The following is a 25987-nucleotide window of genomic DNA, read 5'->3' as shown; positions in this document are numbered from 1 at the left end:
ACCCAATTTTTTTCGCGACCGGCTGTCCGCGTCTGGCATCTGCTTGTCGATGTGCATCGGTCATCGCGCGCGTGGCGATCGTCCGATAAAAATGCAAAATAGCCCGCAGTATCGTTATCGGATCGTGACGAAAATCAAATCTGACGCCGAAACGAATTACGCAATTGCGAGACCGACAAAAGCGGAACAGAGGTGGACAGAGATTGCATGATCGCGATGTTCCGCGAGCCTAAAATAAAAAACGTAGAACTTTAATAATTTGAAATCGGTTCTCCAAGTTAGATAAATCATTTAATGATAGAGGTAAATCGAGAGAAAGATGCGATTGAAATCCAGTGTGAGTCGCAGTGGCGATGTAAATTGAAATAAAAACACCTTATCTAACCAACGATTGTTTCAATCGATCACACTTAACAATTATATGAACGATATTTGTACATATGTATTTCTTGGTAATCAATTACATGTGCGCTTTTATTTGATTAAAATTTAAAAAGTATGTTGGTAATAGATTCTTAATTAACTTGAGCATCGTTAACGTGAGACGCGCGTGTGTTATCGCGTCTTTGGAAAGTTTCATTCATTTTATGATTTCTGTTATCTTTGTACCGAGTCATAGCACTTTGCTTACTTTTTCACCGGCTACGATCGTAATTAATGCTACGTGATGTTACCCGCGCGGTCTGAAAATATCTCAAATAAAATTTAATCACGAGTTAAGAACTTGTCAAGGTGCTAACGATAAAGATTCTACTTAATCGGGACAGCCCAAAGTTCGTGCCTGAATCGAGATTATGTCAATCCTGAGTACTATTTTTAAAAGTAGATACACATCACGTCATTTATACGTATGAAATGTTAACATTTCATAATTTGAGACCATTGGATTTCATTTATTATATTTGGTCATTTCATATTCGTTAATTAAAATATTCATAATCTCTTTAAATAATTTTAATGAATTAATTATGTGCTCTACAATTTTTTTAATATAAAGAGCTCCGCCGAAACTCTCGAAACTCGCATACTTGCACCCTCGTCATATTGCATTTCGATGCAAGGGAGCCCTTATTGAAGCTGAACAACCGCTTATTCCGCAATCATCCATATGATGCACAGCCATGCGACACGGCTACTCGTCCACTTTTTTTTTATATGATTCCACACGATTCCATACCAAAGAACCATAAGGCAAAAAGCGCGACAGGGAAGTTTAGCTCGCGCGTGCAGCAAGAAAGATATCCTCGTGTGCTTTCATCAAACTTCACATGAGGGAACTTTTTGCTCCGATATATGACTGTATATATAATTTTTACCTTGATACAAAATTAATCCTCCATTAAATATAGGCGTAGCGAAATTCATGTGGAATAATTCTGATAAAATACGACGTTACAGACGTCATAGCAAATATGACAGAAGATCACAATTTTGTGGTCTTTTAGATTTACGAGATTTTCTATGATAAGCTACAAATATTGGAATTCGGAGATGTGATAGTAGATATGGACAAATGGTATTGGTATTATTCGATTCACAGTATTTTAAAGAGTGACGATGTTCGATGAGAACGCACGCACCGGTATCGATTCTCACGGATTATCGACTCGAATATCTCATGAAAATTATTGCTCTGCGGCCCGGTAGCGACAGTCACATAATACCATTAATTTGCAGGAACCGATGCAGACCACCGGCTTCATTATCGTTATCAACTGTGTAGAATCGCGTGACAAGTTCGTGACCGCAGATGCGGAACGCCCTCGATACGCATGGACGTTCCTGCCCAACCGCCTCAATTTGTCCTTTAAATTATGTACAATCTTGCTGAGCACGGCATTTCTTGATCCGCGTCGAATAAAGGTATCGGCCCTATTTGTCATGTACCTTTCCTAATCCTTCTGTCACTGTTTTATTTATTTCTTTATCATCATATATGGTGTTCGTAGTACTTTTCAAGTAAAATATTGGATGAAGAAAGAAACTCAAATTATTTTGTATAATAATCTTCCTTTTCTGTAAATTTTTATTATATATGTATCTTGGTGCATTTGATTATTATCCTACTTGTAATTTTATTTCGTAACGTTATCGATGACAAGTAATATAATCGAAACGGACGCAGAGTTCGAGTGCTCACAACTGGTACTCGATAATCGATACGAGGCTCGTCATAGAGAAGGCCACTCTCTCGTAGGCCCGGGCGTTTTAAGGAAGAGCCTGCGTGTCGTTTCCTTCGTGAAAATAGAGCGGAGGAAGATCCTGCGAAGAGGCTCGAGCTGGCTCGAACTTGTCCGTGAGGCTAAACTAATTTGCCGCGCGAGGGTGGACGGTTCGGAGCCTCGAGGTGGGGTGACACCGGGGCCAGGTCCACGGTCGAGCGAGGGGAATGAGCGATGAAACTCGGGGATGAGGGAGGGAGGAAGGGGCGGGAAAGGACTCTAATACCGCCGGTGGTGGTGGAGCACCGAATTCCAAGTGACCAGTAAAAGTGCCACCCCACGCGGGCCTTGCTTCTCTCTTCCCTTTCATCCTCTTTTACCGCTTTTCTCTCCTCTTCCTCGCCATCCCTCCTCACCCGGCAAATCCCCTTTCCCTTTCGCTCCGACACCCCCGCCCTTTCGTCCCCCTCAAAAGACCTCAGTGCCACCCGAGGGGAAAACTGTGAACTGGGGTAAAAGACTGCTCGTGCTGGGTCGCGAGGAGGACGTTCGTATTTTACGGACGCGCACGCATGTGTGTGTGTGTGTGTGTGTACGAGTGCGTGCATGTGCGTGCGCGAGTGTTTTTTCCGACGCACGTGTGTGCAGGTGCGTAACTTCGAAAGAGGAGGAAGTGCCTCGACAAGGAGCCTCGCGGCAGTGATGGCTAGGCTCCGTTCGCCACCCCGAGCTCTCGTTGGAGATATCTTCTTACGACGATAATGATATCGAAGCGCGAGACGAACCACATAGGTAAATGATTTTATGCACAGTGCAGTGCTGTCTTGTGCTCTCATTCTTTTTTTTACATAAAATAGATCGTGTATAATATAATTTTGCAAAACTTGATATACAATTTAATTATACCTTGAAGATTATTTTAAGTCTAATTCTTTCTCTCTCAGCTGTAAAATCAACATAATTTCTTTCACATTCCTGCAACCCCATTTTCTTCCAATGTTTCCAAAATTAATCAACGAATTTTAGAAACATTTTCAACTTTAGCAAAAGACGATAGCAATGATCTTTTGCGCAACAGCCAGATAAACGCGTGTCGAGAATTTTGAAAATTTTCGGTCTCGAAAAGGAGAAAGGAAGACTTCCCTTTGCTCGCGGAAAGGCGTCGGCCCTGACTTTGTAAGGACGTGGGGGTGGCAGGCTGGCAGGCAGGCAAGCAGGCAGGGGGGTAACTTCGTGAGGGAGGGACGTCGAATCGTGGAACACGGGGAGCGGGGGTGCGGCGGCCGCGGCGGGCTGGAGGGTTGAATCAGCGCGGGGGTGTATGGGGGAATTAGTGGATGGTCGCGGACAATGTGGGGGATACTTTCTCATATCAAGTATGGCCGCCATCGTGGCACGATGGTCAAAACAATAGTAAGTAGCCGAGGCCGCGGGCGATCCTTCTTCCACCCCGTATCGTCGCGCGCCGCTGATACACTTTTCTTTTTTTTCCCATTTCGCTCCTTAATTATCGCCGCGCGCTCGGCGCCTCGCCGGGACCTCTCTCTCTTTCTCTTTCTTTGCCCACATTACTCCATCACGTCCTGCTCTCGGCTTTCCAGTGCGCAGTGAAACAAAGTGGTGTTATCGTCGCGCTATCGCCGGCACTGTCGCGCACGTCCACCCTCCACGTTGGCGCTTAACAAATGGATAATAACGTGGGACCATCGTCGGCGAGTCGCGATTTTCTGGGGTGGTTTTGCGTCCACAAGACACGCTGCTGATCACGGTGAGTCCTCCTGGCGGAGAGTACCGGTCGCCTATCGGGGATCGGGATTATCCCACGTTTTCAATCATGTATATAATACATTGAGGATCGAAACCGGTGTAGTTTCGTCGGATTTAATCTGCGACGCTATAGACGAGATCAGCGTTATTGTCACGTTAATCGACACGGATGAATATGGCGATAACGCACTCCTATAGCATTAGAAAACCTTTGAATATCATCGGAATCGTGTCGGTTTCGATCCTCGCTGTGCATCCTGCTAATTCGAACCGATAAACGCGAAAGTATCCAATCAATATAAATATACCCGATCAATATAAAATCTAAACGGTAAAAACCCCGGCATCGCGTCATCGCTAGGACCTCGTGGATTACAGCTGTTATCTGATTCGTCTCCCAGAAACATTCGGCGCACTCGAACAGATAGATTCCTCTGTATCGCGCGATAATCTCCCCGCAGTTAAAATAGTTTTATTGCTCTATTTATCTATGGTAGCGAAATTACTGCGGTTTAATCGGCGTAAAACAGCACGAAGAACACCAAGGTGACGCGATAAAGCGAGATGACACGATAAAATACGTGATTTACGAATTGTCGAAATGATCTCGGCGATCGCGATGATTGATCGGCACTTGTTAGTGAGCTCGCGTTACCGCCAATCATCCGGATCGTTCCGATCATCGTCTCGGAAGGTACACGATCTGTCAAGTGAAACGATACCGCACCGTGCCCTTTTCAGGGTGGACTAACTGGTTGGTTACTCTCACTCGCGGCGTCTTTTGCATGCGAATACTCCACGTGGTTCATCCGGCGACACGCATTGCGCAGATCCGACCTTCCGCGATCCCCACCTTTATGCGAATCACACCTTTTACCATACCGTTACAGATTCATGTGCGTGTCAGCAGCACCGAACGAGTTTGCTATCATGATTGAGCCCGCGATACATTTTATGGTATAAAACAATCGCACGCACCGTGTGTGATTCTCTTATATATGTATGTCTTGTTAAAGTGTATTACTAAACGGCAAGGAATTCCTTTTGAATTGATTCTACTAATACTCTCCAACTTTAAAGAAACAGCGCTTAATTAAGAAAAGTCTCGTCTGTCTTGATAAATTTATGATTATATTCTGACACGTATTTATAGAATTTCAGAAATATGTGCATTAAATTTTGATTGGACAACGAGGAAACTCTTTTGAAAAGCAGACTTTTCAAATGCTGTTTAGTGACTGTTTCCAGGGAGAAGGAATTACATATTACACTTATTCACTTACGAGGAGCGTAAAAAGAAGGAATTACCCCGCAAAAAGACCGTACATCATATTTCTTGACATCAAGTCGCCCCCGTATCACCGTAATCGCTAACAAGCGACACGTCGGTGAAAGTTACGACAGAGTCAATCCGCGCTCGAGGTTCGAGAGACCGGCGGCGAATCGCGTCGGTAGACGTTTCAGAGCGGGAAAGAAGGAGGGTGCGCGAGGGTGGATGGGTGGATTTTCAGGACTGGCGCGATGATATTTGTCTTGTTTACGGGAAGACTTATGCGCGTGTGCGAACCGCCGAAGTTCGCCGCTCGATCAATAGGCCTCTACTGAAATCACACGTAAACGGGAACCCGCGTGATATCCGCACACGCCCACGCACCATATACACGCATACACACGCATATACGTTGATTCCTGCGCGCGCGCGTATGAGCACTGGGCCAATCCACGCGAAAAGTTCGCGCGAGCTTTCCTTTCGACTTTTTGCGAAAGAGAGCCACAGGGCTTTCATAATTCACTGTCCATACCCCCGCTATTGATTCCGCTCTCTTTCTCTTTTCCTCACTGGGCCCGTTTGATGTTCCCGGGCTTTTATTGCTTCGCCTTACGTTCGATTGATTTGCCGTATCTCGCTTTGCTTTCAGCGACCTGCTTTCGCGCTCCTTTCAATCGGACTTGTACAAAGATCAACAACTCGTTGTACGAACTAGTCATCTTCGAAGTGATATAAACCAAATTTTCAAAAGCGCAAAGTAAAATTTGGCAAAGATCTCTGAGAGGCTTATTTTAAACACGTGGCTCAAATAACGAAAATAATCACTGAATTTCGATTTCCCGTGAATAGTTAAATTAATAATGCGCACTACCATAAAATAAACGATTCACCGCTAACGTGATTTTACAGTCGTAAAACTTTACAACTTGAAGATGGATCAGTGACAGTTTGCTACATGATTGTTCGCCATGCATTTTACGACATGAGCTTCGCTCACAAATTTTTCAATTCACAGCATTTTCTATTCTAGCGCAACATCCACGAATGCAATCGGACTGCATCAGATTTGCTTCATATTTTACGTTTACCAGAATTATTATGTCCGTATCACGCGAGGCATAATTTTCATCGGCGAACCGTTGAGCGTGCCGGGAGCAGCTGCGAAAATACATTTGACGTGCGTTCATCCATTATTTCGCGGGAGTGCAACGTTGTTTGTTGCGCGTCACCCACACAATTGAGCGCCACCCCCGCGCGAGGGAAAATCTGCGCGCGTACGCGTAATAACATTACGAACTATCCTTCGGATAGGCATCTTTCGCCCGAACACACCGTCGCTCTAACGACGTGTTTTTCCCGGCACCCTTTCGCAAGTCACCCGCCACGAGGTCGGATCGCCAACCCTCCTCTGTCATTCATCCGATTTCGGTGGTTTCCACAATGTCGGAGTCCTGCGTCTCCCCCCGCGAACATACGGGCGTATTTACGAGTATTTTTGGAAAAATCTGTCAAATCTTGCACGGAGATATACGGGTTCCGCGGTAAACCCCTCTCCCTCCCTCCTTCTTCCCAAACTACCCCCTCGTCGTTTCAGCTACCTATCTCCTCGTGCGCCTTGTGCGTCAACGACTGCTTTACAACCCTCCCGTAATCCAATTTCCCGTCCCGTTGACATACACGCGTATACACATGCAGCAACTGCGAATAATAACTGCTGTTCTTTTTAGATGTGCCTACACGCGTCTGTCGAGCCACGCTGACAAAATCCGTGATTGCGTAAATCTGTAAATCTGATATTCCACTTACATCGCGAGAATATTTGCAAGTGCATATTTATATAATGTGTGCATATTTATATAACGTGTGCATATCTAAATATAAATATACGTTTGAGATAAAATATGATGAGACAGCTGACAAAAGAGAACATATAAAATTCTTGCAGATTTTTGAAAACTGAGAAACAGATTCCGGCTAAATGAAATTAAAAACTTCCAATCCAAACAAAGGCAACATGCACGATTTAAGTTTGTAAAATGTAGAATTGATAATTAACTTTGAACAAAATATGTGGAAATATACTCAAAATATACAAGATTAAATATGACTCACAGATAAATATTCCAAATTATTGTAGATGAACGATTGCTCGAGTTACCGGTAAATCCTAGCTCGGAGCACCTGTCAAAACAATTAGCGATGTGTCATCAGCTTATTAACAATGTATGTCTCATCTGGTGTCAAACGATTTTTTTCTTATACGTTACATCTGTAACGCGATACAGCGTGTGCGATAAGGACAGAAACGGAAGAAGCACTACTTTTGTTTGCGTATCTTTGCGTCATTGAAAAAACATTTCAAAAGGCTTTGACTAAGAGTCGGAAGAATGCAATCAATGACATCTTTATCTTCGCGTCCGTTGTCATCGGAGTAAAGAGAGCTACAGGTTTTTTTCAAGATTTCTAATAAATAATCACAAAAATTATAAGAAGAGATTCGTAATATATCTATGCATTAATTAATGCTCGCTTCATATGAAGCGAAAATTTTTATATTTATTTAACGTACCGGGAGACGTAAGAAAGTGACGAGAGTCTTATCGCGCGAATCATCCTCAGAGTTTTACAATCTCTATCGACTTGGTTCAACGAAATCGATATCTTCCGATAAAAGTGAACTCAATTACTTTCTAATAATTAATTCTATAATTACATAGACGTAAATACATGAAGTGTTTTTTATAAATTTTATGTTAAAAGTTAAAATGTCGCAAGAGAAATGATCAAATTTGTTTCAAGTTTTTCTTGATTAAATAATCAGAAAAAATTTAACTCTCCACGAAAAAATGCGAAAATTATAGCGCGGAATTCTCGCGTAGCTATTTATAACATTTTGTATCGTGATATACAAATCCAGAAAATATTATTTACGTTGCCTTATGAAACGCTGAATAATATTTATTGCACCTGATGGTTTTCGCTTCTCAAAAATATTTTCCGTAAATATTATTTTCGTGCAGAACTGTTTGCAGTGTCGATATCGCGCGTTCGAACAAAATCCCGAAAATCATCTATCCACGGCGAATGCAGGAGAACGCAGTGCAGATGACGACCGAGTGGGGAGATTTGTATCGGTCTCCGAAGGTGGTAGGGACGTGAAAACGGCGTGACAGGCCCTTCATAGGGCATCGTGCCTATACCTAACAGTAACCTGGTAGAATCCGGAGAGACGTAATACGTACTGCTGATCAAGCAACGCGAACAGCCGATTTAAACTACATTTCGCGTCTGTATTCCTCCAAGTTCAAAGATTCGTTTGTGTCATCGGGATGTGTTCTTAACGTTATCTTATTCGTATGATCTCCTTTGCGATTGTTGCAACTCATGGAGCTCGTCGATCAGTCGAAGATTGACATTGACTAAAGGATTTTCGTGCGGCGCGAAGACCCCGACCTCATTGCGAGGGATATAGAAGCCAGGCGAAGGCGAAAATGGAAATATCCGCGTCGACGAGGGTGCGTTTGACCAGTGACACCCGAGATCCGCGCAGTTCGTTTACCCTCGGCGACGTCACGTGCCAATAACGGCGACGCCTTAGCCGGCCAACGAGAACAGAACAAGAGGAAAGCGATTGCGCGCGAGTTTTCTCGAGTTTGCGAAGTGTCGTGGAGATTTTGTGCGACCGAGATGCTCGACGAAGCCGGTCATAGTTCGCGGCAGCGATGCGCGATTCCCGAGATGCCCCATTTCACCGTGAAAGCGATTTCCGCGGTTCATCGGTCATGAGACGAAGACATTCGAGACATCGAGGAGCTGCGACTGTCGCGGGTGAGGATTTCATGAAATATGAGTTGCCGTACCATAATCTTGACATTTCACGCGACGTTGTGTGTCGAAAAGATAGCAGCGAGGTAATAATTGTGTCAAAGATAAGAGAAATACATTATCAACGAGATGTCAGTTGACATAATTTAATGTAACCGATGCAGAAGTCGGTTGCTAAAACACAAGCGGGTAGTACATTATAATAACGAAATTGCTTGTGTAATAAATGTTATTTACGAAGCCCTATCTCTTCATCCTTCTTCTGAGTTGCAGAAGAAAGTCGGGAAATTTCTACGCCGGTAATTTTATTTTTTCCCTTCGCGACAGTCGAACGTTCGCGGTAACGCGGAGGGCTGGCCGTAGGAATCATCGCACTGAAAATGTTTCCGAGCTTTTGCCAACTTGCGCACGCACGGCTCACGCGACCTTTCTCACGCGTGTATCACGCACAGCCTGCGACACACAATTGGCAGATATTGTCGGAGGGTTCAATGACCGCGTACCGTCCACTTACACACACAGCCGCACACGTATTCGCGATAGGAGAGGCTGTCATTCTGAATTAGTAATTACGCCGCGCTTCTGAAATGCATATTCGTACTATCCTCCGGATTCCCCGAATGCGTGGGGACATACAACATGAGTCATGGGGATGTTCACCCTCCCCCGCATCCCACTGTCCCGCGTCTCCCTTTTTCGAGACCGCATGTCCATCGCGCGAGCGAGGGTGTCTCGCTCGCTGTGTCTCGTTCGTCAAGTCTCGCGTGCGTCTTTCTACAGCACGAAGTGCTCGTTAGCCGACCCCAACCCTCCAACCCTCCCTCCAGCTTCGCCGGACGAAATCGTTATGATCTTTCTGCCGAATTAATGTCGCCTACTCATCGCGTCTCGCGGAACAACGCGATTCTGGGATTTGTATCTGCTGCTCGTAGTTTATACATCGAAATTAAATATTGCGATAAATATCAAGTATGCTACACGGAATATTAAACCATTGACTCCTCGCGTAAAGGACAAACACAAATGCGAAAAGAAGTTACCGTACAGTTGAAAACAGAAAAAGATCTCTGTATCGGGGTGCGTCAGAGAATCGTTCGTCGATCCCGCCGCAATTTTTTAAACGCGAGAAATTTCTGTGTTCTTTGACAGACGAGCAATACCTGAGGCAGAGCCGGCTGGTCGCGTGAGGGATCCACCGAGATGTCATCGAGCGCAACGTCGTCGCACGAGCCGATGACGGCGATGACGACGACAACGACGACAACAACCACGATGATAGCGGATGCAACGGAGCTGGACAGCGATGGTTCCAGTTGCGGGGAGCGCGACGTTTGGAAACGCGTCCGCGCCGATTCCGTCGACGTTGGCGCCGGGCCCAAGAAGCGCCGGAAGCAGACCACACCGGTGAGGTTCTCGTCCGATCTCGCGCACGAGGACGAGCACGAGGACGAGGTCAGCGAAGGTAAGACAGCGTCGTCGCGATCGCCGTTACCGAGCGTCGACGACCAACATCAGTATCATCACCAACACCAACCCTCACCGTCGTCGAAAGACGAGAATCTAAACAGCGAGTTCCGTTGCCAGCACTGCGGCCGGCTCTTCGACAGCGACGAGGTGCTCAACGTCCACGTGGACTGCGAGCACAGTGGCGCGAGCCGATCGACGCCGGGCGTCGCCGTCAAGGTAGAGCCGACGCAGCAGCTGGACCAGGCCAACGACGGTCCCGTGAGCCTCTTGAGCGTGAAGAACTTCGCGACCACGTGGTTAACCACGTCCGGCGGTCAGCAGCACGTGCAGTCGCAGACGCAGATGCAGCCGCAGATGCAACCCTCGCAGAGCGAGGACTCGTGGTCGGCCGCCGGTTCGGTCAGTCAAATCGTCACGATGACGAATCATCTGCAGCCGCTCCCGGGTTTCCCGAGTGCCCTCGCTCAGTACCTACCCCTACCGGGTTTCCCGCTGACAGATCCCCAACACGTCCCTAGATCCACCCTCGGTCCGATGCCGATCAAGATCTTCAACCCGGAGGCGTACTGTGACATGTGCAAGAAGGAGTTCTGCAACAAGTACTTTCTGAAGACGCACAAGGCGAACAAGCACGGTATCTACGTGGACTCGCCGACTCCGAGCGCGACGGCGACAGACGCAACTGGCGTATTCGGCGCGGGTGTGTTCGCCTCCGCGAACTATCACGCTGGTAACGCGAGCGTGAAGCTAGAACCGCCAGCGACACCGCCGCACCGGCATTTCCGCAATGAGGAAGCTTCCTCGAGGAAGCAGAAGACGCCCAATGAGTCGTCGATCGTGGAGTCGCAGTCATCGTCGGATGGCTGTCAATCTGCTATCAATCAGCTGTCGCAGAATGAGGAGGATCGCGAGACGTCACGCGACAGTTCCAATGGCATGGAGGCGCTTCTGAAACAGGAATACGGCGTCGAGCAAGAGGACGCCAGCTATATGCCGGCACCTAGACACCTATCTCCTCAATCCATCCAACAGGCGCGGGATTCCGGCTTCAGCGCCGATCTCCTGCGTCGTCTGGGCGTGATAAATCCCGAGGCGTTCTGCGAGATCTGTTGCAAGGAGTACTGCAACAAGTACTTTTTGCGCACACACAAGATGAAGCGACACGGTGTCATCGTGCAGGATAACGAGCGATCGCCCGGCAATCCCACCGGCACGACCACCTGGCACCAGGTGCAGACCAGTCCGTTGAACCTGATTGTCGCCGAGACTGCTACTACTGTCGCCGGCGCGGGTTCGGACACCAACGAGCGCACTGACGATTATGAGTGCAAACCATGTGATATCCGCTTCCAAACGGCTAGTCTGTATCGGACGCATTGTAGGAAGATGCACGAGGGCGAGGAGCACGTTTCACCAAAGCACGAATACGATCTAGACGGTGCCGATCAACGTACTGACACCATTTCAGAGGACCTGCAGAAACTGCAGACGATGATCATACAGTTGAACGGTTTGGATTCCAGCAAGGGATTGTCCTGCGCCGTGTGCGGCAAGGAATGTGACTCGAGACTAGCTCTGCGAGTTCACATGGCGACTGAGCACGGTGTTGCCGGCGACGAGGCTCAGCTGTCGCCACAGGATAAGTCACCCCCGACCGTATCCACAGTCTTCTGCACCCTTTGCGAGAAAGACTATCCTAGTCAGGAAGCACTGAGGAGACATATCAGCAAGGAACATCAGCATTCGATCGTCTCCAGTGCCGTTACTCTCTCGTCGCTACAATCGACTCCCGCGATTGCTTCTTCCGCAAATTCGACACTGACCAATCAGACTACGAGCAGCCAAGCCACGACAACGACATCAATCACGACAACGACGACGGCGACGACAACGGGCACGATGGACTCGAAAATGATACCCACGACGTGCTACTGCGAAATCTGCGAGAAGCATCTGTGCAATAAATACTTCCTGAAGACGCACATGCAACGGATGCACGGCATCGAGATAGAGAACGGCGCACAGATCGTCGGCGTGATCTGCAACATCTGCAACAAGGAGCTGTGCAGTAAGTACTTTCTGCGCGTTCACAAGCACAACACCCATGGGATCGTGGACGATACTACGTCGTCCTCTTCGTCGTCATCGGTGGCAGGAACGACGTTAGCCAAACAGGAGACCTATGATGCCAGCACCGGCGCGGACGATTCGGCGCTCAAGTCGAGTGAACAACTGGGTGATCTCAGTCACAGATACTTCACCGAGGTGTGTCCGATCTGCAGCCGCAGGTTCCGCAGCGTCAAATGGCTGAAAGCGCACCTGATGAGCGATCACGGCAAGACGGGTATCGACAAGTGGCGCGAACTCGAACAGCAGTATCAGGCGACACCGAAAATCAGCGGGAATAGTGGCAGGAGTGTCGCGAAGAACATTCAAACGCCGAGTCTAAAAATCCCGAACGGCTTTGAAGTAGCCCAGCAGATCAAACCGGCCGATTACGCGAATCTGGGGAATCAGGTGCTATCGAATCTCCTCGGCTCGTCGTCCGAGGAGCACCAGCTGAAGAACTACCGCTGCGGCTACTGCAATTTCAACACCCCCGTGCTGCCGTTCCTTTTCCTTCACGAGCGATCCCACGTGAGTCCTCAGGAGAGCCTCGAGTGCGATCGACCGCTGCAATGTCCGATCTGCTCACAAGACTTCCACCAACCGGAGCTGCTTCACCAGCACCTGCTCACCAAGCACCAGTTTCCCACTCTGCTGTCGCAATTCCAGAATCCTCTCCTGAACAATCTCAGACCGGACATCGACGTTAAACTGAACGATCACGCGAAGGATAGGGCCGACCTGGATGCGAGGAACGATCACGCGGAATGCAGTCCGCAGACCGCGGATCGCGGTGTCCCGGATGTCGCGAGGAACCAACGGCAGGACGACAATGCGGTGCAGGTGACACCTCAGGGCGCGTACAAGTGTGCGCAGTGCGGCTACGCGACGACGAACCTGAATCGCATCAAGAAACACGTACGAAAAGACCATAAGGCGATCGGCGATCCTACGGAGAGCGTGATTGCCGAGCTCAGCAAGACCCTGAGGGACGTGGCGAACAAGCAGAAGGTACCGGCTTGCTACGCGATGCCGCAGGATATGAATTCGAATCCGGATAAGACCATCATGCAGCCGTTCTTGATCGAGGAGCAGGACCTGATGCAGGCGGGTGCCGAGTCCAGTTCGGCGAAGAGATTCGCGCCTGCTCTAGTCTATCTACCGGTCAAGTCGAGAATTGCCAACGCCCTGACCGCTTCCTTCACCCTCACTCCTGCCTGAGTTCAGTCGATCTCGAGCCTTGCACGCCCTAGCGTGAGCGGCGGCGTCTGCGTCTGCATACTGAGCATCTGCGACCTGAGCACGTGGTATCGGTTCCTATTTATCATGTAAGACCAGCGGCCAATCGGTGAGTGTTATCTGCATCGTAACACTCTGACGTGTCACTAACTCTCGCACACTTTTGGCAATTTACGCGCACAGGCTTTCCCATTATTTGTTAAAATAAGCTCCCTGGTTCGACGTCGCGGACTGAAATAATAGAATTAGCGTGATAACGTGATTGAAGATGACTGCTCTGCTTCTTCGCAGTTAACTTTGCATCGCGTTAAGGATGACTCCAGTACCGGTGGACGTTTAAGAGAGTGTTCCTCGAGCAACGAGTTTCTCGTAAACGTATCGAAAGTTTCTGAATCATTTTCTTAAGTCAACTGGTTCTGAAGTCTTTCCTTGCCGTGCAACGTTTCTTCGCAAGAAAAGATCGATTTCATTTGATGGTGTTTTAATTCGCAAACATTTCACGACATGTCATGTGTTCGAAATACGAAAAGATCGTATTTTGACATTATTTTGAAACGATTCTTGAGAGTAATGAATTTAGCAGACCGTCTTTTTCGGAAGGGAAAGCCTCCCAGAAAAATAACGAGACAAGGTTGTTATTCTTGTTCTAAGTGGGGAACGTACTCTCGTTACGTACTCTTGTAAATACTTAATCGTAATTAATTAACACGAACGGGTGATCGATAAAGTTCCTATTTTAAATGCGGCAGGCCTTCTTGTATCGGAGGACTCTCTTTGCTCTGCATTTTATTTCATCTTTCTCTTTCTCTCTTTCTCTGTTTTTCTCTTTCTTTTATTTCAATATCGATTTTACTTTTGCTCAAGTCAACCAAAAGAATTGCGCGTGAAAGCGAGCATAATCGTTCGATCGACATTAACTAACGCACCGTTTCTCACGGACTTTTCCTTTCGCGGCTGTTCTAGTCAATATTTTATATATAAATATATATATTTACATAAGAGTAAGCAGAGTTTTCTCGAAGATAGGGAAGATTTAGAGAGGTATTTATCATATACACGTACGCGCTGGATTCCGGGAGATTGGTGCGGAACTAATTAGGCGCATCAATTAAACGCGGCCGTTGATTATCGCCGCGACATGCACGGCCGCGAGCAGCATGATCTGACGCAATGGTGTTACGAAGCATTGGATATCAATGTGCAGAGAGAATCGCCAACCAACTCAGGGGTGGACACAGTATAACCCGCAACAAAAAGTACAATCGTATACACAGCCAACGCATTACATAGACTTTAAATAACTATTAAATATAATGATGATAATGTGATGATGCGTGTAGCGCGCGTCTCGTAAATGTTCGCGAATATCAATTTAACGATCCGATCCCCCGACGTCTTCGGGCGGGGGTCGCAAAAAACGATGACCAAGCTCGATCTCCACTCGAATATTCAAAGAACGATCCCCTACCCCGCCGATTTATATACGCGTATATATGCTCGACATGTTATAAAGCATATATAGCACACTCTCAGATTATTTAACTAAGGGTTACATAGTCTAGTCGACAAAGACGCGGCTCGTCCGTGCTAAAAGTTCCTCCCCGAAAGCTGTTTCGAACTTCGTGCCTTGCAGCTTGAGAAACGAATGATTCGCGAACCTCGTTATCACGCAGGTCTCAACAGAAAATAATATATCCGATGTAACAGGTCGATTTGTTACAATTATAGTAAGTATGGTCGGATGTGCTCTCTCGATCGCGTCGTACAATGGCCTCGACCTCTCTTTTCCTCATAACAGTGCGACTGCAGGCGCTTTGATAACTGGGAATAACTGAGACATCGCTTCTCAGTAGCATTCCATAAATATGCATCTTGAAATGTGATCGTTTCATGACTCATGATATCTGTTGTAACGATTCGTCTGTGAATCACACGATACTTGGAACAGTATCATGTTTCTGAAAACATGGGAAACGATTTGAAATATTGGAATAGTGGATTCTTGCTCCTTTCTCTTTAGAGATTCCAAGAAAGGAACCAGAAATTATGAATTTTTTACCGTTCTCCCCGAAACTCTAGAAAAATTATGATCGCAACTTATCGAAATGTTATCCGGGGAACGATAACGATGAAAGTTTCGTTCCGAAACTGTCGTGTTTGCGCCGCGCAAAAACTTGGGCTATCTTTTCGGCAACGGTCAGGGCCCGTTCGAATTCGATCGAAATGCTCGATGAGACAGCTGTCGCCGCAATGACCACACTCTCTCGGCGAGCGGAGCGTGTGCAGCCGTCCGCACAAACCTGCCTAGCTTCCCAAAATACGTTTCTCGCAGCGCACCGGTGCGCCCATCCCTCCACGATGAACAAACATGCACGATGCATTTCTATCCATGCGACGTACGCCCACGAGATGCCTTCCTTCTATGGTGAAATAATAATACTCAGTGCAATCGCTCGCTATTTACTCGTTCAGCGTATCAAAACATAAAAATTCTTTTCTCTTTTTCTTGAAAATATTTGAGAAATTATTAAGGGCAAGTGTTACAAATTTCGTTTAAAAATTTATGTATGCGTGATTTCGATCTTTCTAAAAGGAACACAAGTTTATCATGCAAGTTAATGATGCAGGAGAGGTATTTTGTATTGGCCAATATGTGCAAATTGTTTTCATACGATTGCAAGAATGTCACGTTTTTGTATCAGAAAGTTTGCGCTGACAGTTAAAACGCATTTTAATTAAATGATTGTGATAATGGATTCTATCATTTAGTTGCAATTCTCAAAGTTTAGCACAACGAGCAGCGATACGACACGATAAATCTGTTGTCGCGAATGACGGGTGAGGTGATAAATAACACGATCGATTCCCACCGAGAGATGCAGCGTTTCGCATCGCGTTTCGAGTAATGAATGCGGAATTCAGCGCTGTCAGATTCGGCAAATGATTTATTCCATGTGATTTCCATGGCACGGGCCGGGTTTTTGTCTCAGGGGCCATAAAAGTTTTCCCCGCGCGCAGCTGAAATTCGAGAACCGCGTCATTTAACGGGACCGCACACCCCCGGGGCTGGCCGTTGCCGAAAATTCGTCTGAATTAGTATGCGCGCACGCGTGCATTAATATAACACAGGGGAGAGGAGAAAGAGAGAAAGGGAGCAAGAGAAAGAAAGAATGAGAGGACGTACGGCCATTACGAATCCGTCGAGGGAACAGGAGAAGGAAGAGCAGAAAAGGCGGAAGCGGGGAAACGTTGTTGGACGTAGGGAGGAGGTGCGATTCTCGTTGGGGAAAAACGAATTTTTAGACTGGCATTGTCGAGCCGGCCGAGACGGGCCCGGACAAACGGGCCTCCGCTCCCCCCGCTGCACATCTGGTCGCTCCTCTCGGCGAGAGAAGGTCAGAGAGGAGGAAGGAGGTCACGACCTTGGCGGGGATTTTTCCGAAAATGTCCGAGAACGAAATGATCCCGGGGGGGCGAGTGGCAAGGAGAGCGCAGCGTACTAAACCTTCACCCTCCTTCCCGCCTCCACCCCTCCGGCGCTTTACCCGGCTCACCCATTTTTCTTGCCCCACGTGCGCGGGGGTACACGGTGACATGCAAAACGCGCGCGCGTCCATGCAAAACGCCTCTTTCCCCCTGCTGCTCTTAATTGCGTCCCATGCAGATACGCGCATTGTGCATTTAATGGTCCGTGCGCAACCCGGGGGATGCGGATGATTTTAATTATTATCGCGCATACGTGAGACGGATAATAGATCGGGGCGACGCCGGGAAAGCCGCGTGGTGTTTCGCGCGCGTGGCTGCACCCATTTCCGGATAATAGTGAGCGATCGCGACGGATAAAATGAGAACGATTTCTGTGGTGCTGTTCGATACAAAGGGCGTAAGTTTCGGATCGGGAAATATCAGAATTGAATATCAAAGATCAAAATACGATGAACTCGGCGAATCAAAACTTGACTTGAGCCCTTTTGTCGAATATCGAAGATTCATGCATGCGAAATGAAGATTTTCAATCTCGTTACGGGAAGGGCGAAAGCTGGCGTTTCGGTCGCGTCGACATCGCGCATCCATCTCGAAAATTTTCTTTCGCTACCTATGTTACATTTAAATTTATAATAATTTCGCGAATGCTGGACGACAGCGCTAATTATCTTCGATTATGCATGTCGAATGTCGACGCGGCTGGAGCCAAAAAGCGATGAGACAAACATAACGAAGTTCCGAGAGGAGTTTTGACGGCTCGCCCAAGATCAGCATTGCCTTCGTAACATAATTGAGCGCAAAATCAAAATTTTACCCGTAAACCAAAAAAACAAAGTATATATATATATATATATATTGTTCATTAATATATATATTATTGATTATATATTAAGATCGTCTAGGCTATAAGTGCAGCTCGTATGTGAACGACATGAGGATTACGCATACACCTGCGCATAATCCGCGCAGTATTGGGGAACGTACGAGCGTTCGACAGAAGCATACGACATAGCGTATATCTCGTGGAAATTAGGAAAATTAATTAGTCATTAACTAGTCATTTTTTGGAAGCGATTTACAATTCCTATCTACCTGATCTAGTCACACGATATAGTCAAGGCGAAGTGTTTCGACTACCAAGCGCAATCAATTTTCCTCGTCATTCGACTCGATCGCATATTTTTATACAAGACTGCGCGGAACGATGAGAGACATGCATTATTTTTGTTACTTTGTATTTCTTTTATATGTATATTAATAATAATTTCTCGATTATTTCTATTTTTAATTATTCATTCGTGTGATCGAACGAACTTATGTGAATAAAATTTTTCTTTTTTCTTTCATTCGTTTTTGTTTTTCTTTTGTTGCCCTTATTCTGCACCGCAATCTGTTTTATGTCTATAATTTTAGTGAGTTCAATTACATCGATATTACAGATGGGAAGACTGTACTTGGCACTAACGGTGATATTTACGTATTATCATTGATAAATATAGAGATCATTTTCTGTTGAAGCATCGAAATTCGAACTCACTGAAATTACGCAGGTTTCAAACGCTGGCTTTAAGATATCGAATTACCCGATTCGATTTGATGGACGGCAGTTAGATCGACCGTCGAGTCGTTGGTTTTGTTTTTTAAGGGTGTCGCTCCTAGGGTGCCTTTTTACCGCTGATGACAAATGACATGTCAAACAAATTAAACTTGACAAATTACAGGCGCGTGCCCCTCGTGCTCGAAAGCGGAAACCTCTCTGAAAAGTGGAAAAAACTAGCAGTCGCTGAATATAATTTTTCTGGATTACTTCACAAGATGAATTTTCTTTATAATTTACATTTACGCGTTGCACGTGTATCAACTTTAAAAAATGTTTAATAGATACGCGATATTTACAGATACAAATGAAATGCTATATTATGTTCATAATGCTGCTTGAGACGAAAGAATATAGCAAGAAATTTCGATAGTGCTTCTCTCCGTTGTCCGTAACGAACGGCGAATGATTCGTGACATTACTCTCCGAGAGCGGAGTCCGCTATCGAGCGGTCCGAACGAAAGGAAAAGCGGGTACGATGGTTTTCAATCAGAAGGGACGCGCACAAGTCGATGGGACACGGGGCGCTTGCGCCATATAGAAGTTTTCCTTTCGCTTGATGGCCGGTGGAGTCGAGTCGGTTTGAAAAGGGAAGGCGGAAGGACTCGTCGTCCTTCTCGCACCGAGCGACGACCGATGAGTAAATGACACACAGCCAGCCCCTCCATTCTCTACGCAAACACACACACGTGCACAGAAACGGACGTCCACCCACATCCACAGGCACATACACTAACACGCGTACACGCTCTCACCATGTCCCGAGAGTGTACAGGGATATGTATAAAAATCAATAATATCTTGCGGTTTCCAAGAGCTCCGAAAACGCAGGAGAACGTGGCGCGAGGGTGGCGATCTTTCGCCGTGTAGACAAAAGGCGGAGAATACTTCGTTATCGTTCGTTGTCGCGCGTACCGTACGATAAAGAGTCTGGGGACGTTGACCTCTGAAGCTGATGGATCTCGTCGGATGGATATTTCGGAGGAAAGTGTAGATTTTTTAAATCTTGCGAGAGGCGTGGCACGAATTTTGAGTCCCGACTAGTATCTATATATTTTTTATACACGATGTATCAAGATTCAATACGCGGAAAATATTCGAAACATTTTCGGTATCTTTAATTAATGTTCTTTCTTTTTCTCGTTCTAATCGATATTATTACGATAACAATTCTAAAGATATTTCTTATTTTTAATTTAATTATCTTTAATATAATATTCTTGATATAGAATATATGATTATTAATATTTCCGATATTGTAGTGCCGCTGATCGTGCATTAATCGTGCGCAAAGATTGGGTATGCTTTTAGAAGATAAAAGATCTGCCTCCAAGACTCGAGTCTTAAAACTCGCAAGCCGCTTTTCCGATCGGCTTAAAGATGGCCGCTGTTCCTTCGCTTCATTCTTACTGCTCCTGCCTCACCCTCGTCACATACCATAATCGCGATCGTTTTGTTTCCTCGTCATTTATTTATAAAAGGTCCGCTAGGCCAAGATCCATCGGTAAATTTCAGAAAAAGATATCGAACCATTCGCCCTTCCTTTCATTCTGTTCCTGCCACCCCTGTTCTCCCTCATCAACCACCACAGCCTGCTTATATCTCTACAAGAAAGTGGATTGCAATTATCAAAGCCTCCCTCTCTCAGTTCTCCCCTTTTGCCTTCGTTCCTTTTCCCTTGGACTAGCCAACCCTCGACCTCGTCGCCTCCCTTGATTTCCCTCCCTCTCGTCTTCCGCCAACTTGTAGAAATTTTATCCGCCCGTAATAATTTCACCACCACCGTCTCCCAACCATCACCGCCATCGTCACGGCGTTCCTGCCACCCCTGCCACATATCCGCGTTCTATTCTCCATCGTGAAACTTCACCGCTGCGGCAATCGACAGTCTCGAACGATCAAAGAGGTCCACGTGCCGAAACGAGGGTTGACGACGCGCTTTCTTCCGTAGGGAAACTCGCGAGAACACGATGGCGACGCACCTGAACAAATACATACCTGATTCGTGAAAGGAAACCGTCATGATAATATCGGAATTATGCGCGATAATAATTATCTTATCTGAGATTGGTCTGATTAGATTCACATTATATTGATATTTTTCGTGCAAATTATTCTTTCCTCCAAACCGCCTTTCCGTTATTTTCCGCGATTATTACTTTATAATCGTATCCGTACTTTTTCCAACTGCATGATTATACTCGATCGAAGGTGCAGCGATAAATATAGAATTGCCTCCACGATCGTCGTTAAATTCGATGGACTATAAAATCTTAATCTTGCGAACGATCGGCGAAGGAAACATCGCAAACAACCGGTGATGCAGATGGTATCGCGATTCTTGAGAGTAAATAATATCACGGCGCGCGGTTATCGTAATTTTCAAGTATGAAATCATTGATTCCGATCATGTTCCACGACTAACGCCAAACGATATTACTGAAAGACATTTTTCATGTTTACGAATCCACAAAATAAATCAATGGAATAATAGTAACTAGAAATGTTTCGTGAAAAACGGAAACGTGCAAAATCCGCTCGTATTTCAGCTTTGTGCGACCTAATTCCGGATTTATTGTTGTCGCGTCACGTCGCGAATCGTGAACAATAAAACATCACAATGTCGGACAAGCGTTGCTCCGCGAACCCTTCGATATCATGCAAAAAAAACGCGAGAAAAAAAGAGCAAGAAACAGGGTACATTGTCATGTACACGCAGGAACCCTTTCACGGATGTTCGACTCGCGCCGCGAATTACGCGGAGCATGTTTCCAGCCGAGCGACTCTTCACGCGCGAGAAAGGGTGAAAGCGGAGAATCCGCGAAACGGGAATCCGAAAACTATGAAGGGTTGAAAAGCGAAGCATTGTGTGGTGCCGTTCGCGTGCACCCTCCCGAAGCGAAGGACCGAAGGGCGGCCGAAGCCTTACACATGCACAACCCTTTATTTGTTTAGCGCCGCGACACACGCGCGCCGAGTGCGCGCGAGCGCGGGTTTTCCCCATTTTGACGGATTTCACCCCAAATTTTCAGCTGGCACGTTTCCCTCCCCTTCCGCACGCAGCCGATTTACACAATATTTTGGAAATCCTTTATAAGATTTCGTCTCTCCCCCTTGCTGCAGTCGGCTTAGCTCGTGGACTTGCTATTGTCGAGGCCCTCGCGTGTCCCTGGTCCCCTTTTTCTCGTGATGCCAGATGGGTCAAAACGCACTGATCACGTAAAGAACTAACGCAGAAAAAAAGTTTGTAAAACGTCGCGAAATTCGTGAAATTAGGGTTGACGCCATGTGAGAGGGATGCTAGCGCCGAGAACGGGTCGAACCCCTGCGCGCGGCACGTGTCGCATTTTTTCACTCCTCTTTTTAAGAAGACGCCAGGGCAAAATACGAGAAATGCAGGGGCGAGAAATTGCGCTTTGAGGGCTTCGCGAGGGGAGTTGTTTGAGGCGTTCCATTGCGCGGAGGCGAATAGCTCGAACAAACTTTTCCATTAAGAAATATGGTATCAAGATGATTTCCAATTACTTGAATTTAGTCTAAGAATCGTAATTTATTCATGAGAAAACCATTCAGTCATTAATCATTCTGAGAAGTAATTAGTATGCCAATGACTCAGGTAGTCTTTCAGTACATGTGCGTGATAAACACCATGGAAGCGACACCCACATTAAGTAGCTCTATTTGATTAATATATTTTCTTTTCAAATATCTGCCCACTTTCTCAAAGAAACTCAGCTTAATTAATGTATTTTCTTTTCAATTATTCGTTTTTACACAAACAGTGGTCACTGAACAGTGCTTACATTAACGGCAATTAGTCGACGACAATTAGTCGAGCATTTCTGTTAATTGCACGGAGAATTGCAAGTTACATTTACGTTCAACAGGCGCGTGACAATAATGGCTCTGAAAACATTATGCAAGCGCCATTCATATTCCGAACGCATATAGAATATATACGGTGTCGAGAGAAAAAGATTCGATATTTGAAAACAATATTTTGCAGTACTTTTATTATAAAAGCTAAACCAATCAACTCTTTCACAGATATCAATTTTGCCTCTGAGTTGATTAGCTGCAAGAGTGTGAAAAATTAACTTTTTAACTTTCCTTTTTCCAAAATACCCTCATAAAATATCAGAAATTAATTAAGATTTGATTCTTTTTTATGGACGCTACGTGAAATATCGAGAAGCTCGAGAAATATCAGAACCTTCTTTTTCGACACACTGTATAGACGCTGATACTGTACTGACGTCCGAGTGACGTAACTGCGGAATGCCGATCCTCAGGAATCGCGTGGCTACCTCAGCATTGAATTTTTACAAATTCATACATGTTTATTCACTTTCGAGACGCCGTGCGGCGCGTTCGTGTGAAAAAATGTCGCGGTTATCGCATTTATCGCGGCGTTTATCAAAGATAACCTTGCGCAGCGACGTAGGTCTGCGTCGCGCAAGAAAATTCAGTTCCTATTACATTGTAAACGGCTAGGTTCCTAAATTGAGCTTTACCGAGCGACACGCCATGGTTAGTCCGGTCGGAGTGGACTCGTTACGTCGAACAAAGACGACCCCGATAGAACTGGACCAACCGTATTCTATATGCGCGCGCGCGCATACACATCGATAAGTAATTAAATCCATAAATGAAGGAAGTTTGGATAGCACCTTTTACATAACAATATTGCATACATGAATTTTTATAAGAAAGATGTTTTATACAAAACAGATAAAACTCTTAGAAGCTGGGTGTTTCAACATCCAATTTCAATGTGAAAAATTGCGTTGATATTTCACAGAAAATGTCAGAAAATATGCACGTATAAACTTTATAATGACTTTATTCTCTCGTCTTTCTCCGAGGAAAATCGGAAAAATGTCATTCACTCATCGATTCGATCGCGAATGTAATCGTCCGTGTATGTATGTGTATGTGCGTGCGTGTGTGTATGCGCGCGCGCGCGCGTTGTAAAATTAAGTACTACTTTAAGAGAATGACGTAGAATTAAGTGATACGTAATACGTAACGTATGTACATGTACAATGTGTAAAAGTTTCGAGGATAATCAAAATTAGTGGTTAAAAAACGGACAGAGGATGATTCCGTAAGAAGTCTATCCGGCGGGGCGATAGGTAATTAAATTAATACGAAATGGATAAGCACCACGATTCAGGGTCCCCTAGTTAACTTCTTTCCTCGACCGATATAACGGGAATAGCATCTAGATGATTAAACTTATCTACTGGTTAAACCAAACGAGAAAAGTACAAGTGTGAAGGCATCGGGGTCTCCCCCGGACATATGACGAATTATTAAATATATATTTACCAAAGCGTGCATTAGAACGGGTACACGATAAATAAAACGAGACCGAGAGGAATCACCGTAACTTTCTGCGTTACTTTGCGGATGATCGTGTAGCGCACGCTGCGTAATGCTAGCGACTTCAAGAAAGACTGTAATTATCGCACGATGGAAATGATGATCGACAATTTGATGATTCAACACGTAAATATGAAATATTATGAAAAAAGAGCAAGTCAGTGTCCAATATGTAACTATGCAAACGTGCGGCGAGCAAACGTGTTGTCGAAAGAAAACGTCGTCGCGTTTCTCCTTCATGGCGATTAGATACGCGCGTTTGTAAAATTCCGCAGATTTGCCATCTGCAATTTGCCGCTACGAAGGAGTCACACGGACAATTATTTCGATTCTTGTCGCAGTCGCTTAGCAATTACCGGCGTTACCGCTGCGTGAAGTCTGCCTTTTGCGAAGGACGATTTGAATAATAGACGAGTCCTGTCGTATACTTTTGCCAAAGTTCTTCTCGAGGACGAATTACTTTTCAAACAACCCTGCCAACGTTTTAGATCGGTAAGACTCACGCAGATATATCGTACGTTAGCTTTTCTACGTAACACGAGGGTTTCGTAAACGAGGAGATATCGATTGAGTCATTACGGTAATCGCCACCCAACCCCTCTCCTACCTTAAGTGTAATGGTAATTTTAACGGTAAGGGCTGCAGCAAAACGAATGTTCCTATTATAATGCTTTCATCTAAGTACCGTATATTTGTAGGTATTTATGCGATAGTAACGATAGTGTTTATACCGTATAACGTTTTCGTTTTGGTATTTCCAAGAGAAGACGAACGATATTAATTATACACGGTAAATTCAGTACGATCTGAGATTAAGGATTATTGTGTATCTATATCTGTGAGATATATATATATATATAGATATAGATATATATAGAAATATATATATATATATAAAACTGAAGAAGAACTGAGAGTCAAATGTGGTGTGCGTATGACTAAATTAATTAGAATGAGAAACAATTGCGAGAGAGATTGCACGCGCGTCTTCTGTAACTGATTTGTGTAAAAGACCACGTCTACGATTGGTGTTATCCGAAAAATCTCCGACTCTTTTACACTCTCGCTGATAACGTCTTAAAGTTCCGTGTCGATAGGAAGAGATTTGATACGTAAATTTGATACAAAAGTCGGCCACTTAGCACGCCATCGTGAAAACTAATCTCTTACACAAATTAGATATGTGATACAGACGGAGAGTGTGCTGTGCTTTGGTGTCAAAAAAAAAGAAAAGAAGAAGTATTTTTACCTTCGACCGGGAGATATTTTTGGAATTCACGTACGATCGCGACGACGATTTGTCGTAGAGGTAATTCCTTTCGATGCGTGTGCATCGAAACGCATTCGGCGCTATATATCTCTCCTTCGTGTGTGCGACATTCTTACGGAGCGGCCGTTGGCGTTATTGCCGACGAGCGATTGAGGGTACAAAGTGTGTGAGGCGAATGGAAGAACGATAGGGAGGAAACCAAAATCAAAATATTCAAAATCAAAATTACATTGTAAGTTCATAGAGATTACGTTGTTCGTCGATAAATATTATTTGTTAGCCAAGAGTATAGTTGGACACGTCCGATAAAATATAGTCTAACAACTATTAAGATTGTTGTTTCTTCATCTCCCACCCCTGTTCCCTCCAATTTGCACATTCCTACAGCTGGCTTCGAAAATATATTCCGAGGA

General features: G+C 45.5%; 1 protein-coding gene and 1 long non-coding RNA gene across 2 annotated transcripts in view; one reads left to right on the top strand and one right to left on the bottom strand.

Moving 5' to 3' along the window:
- Positions 1-25987, bottom strand: part of LOC105284241 — a 48459-nt gene that overhangs the window by 6687 nt on the left and 15785 nt on the right. The window lies entirely within an intron of this gene.
- On the top strand, positions 3091-25905 carry LOC105284240. Its single transcript, XM_011347601.3, has 2 exons — positions 3091-3930; positions 10174-25905. The coding sequence occupies exon 2, from the start codon at positions 10225-10227 to the stop codon at positions 13816-13818; it is 3594 nt and encodes a 1197-aa protein (XP_011345903.2). The 5' UTR covers positions 3091-3930; positions 10174-10224; the 3' UTR covers positions 13819-25905.

Source organism: Ooceraea biroi, chromosome 12 (assembly GCF_003672135.1).
Source record: "Ooceraea biroi isolate clonal line C1 chromosome 12, Obir_v5.4, whole genome shotgun sequence".
Taxonomy (NCBI): domain Eukaryota; kingdom Metazoa; phylum Arthropoda; class Insecta; order Hymenoptera; family Formicidae; genus Ooceraea; species Ooceraea biroi.
This window is presented reverse-complemented; position numbering and strand designations above follow the sequence as displayed.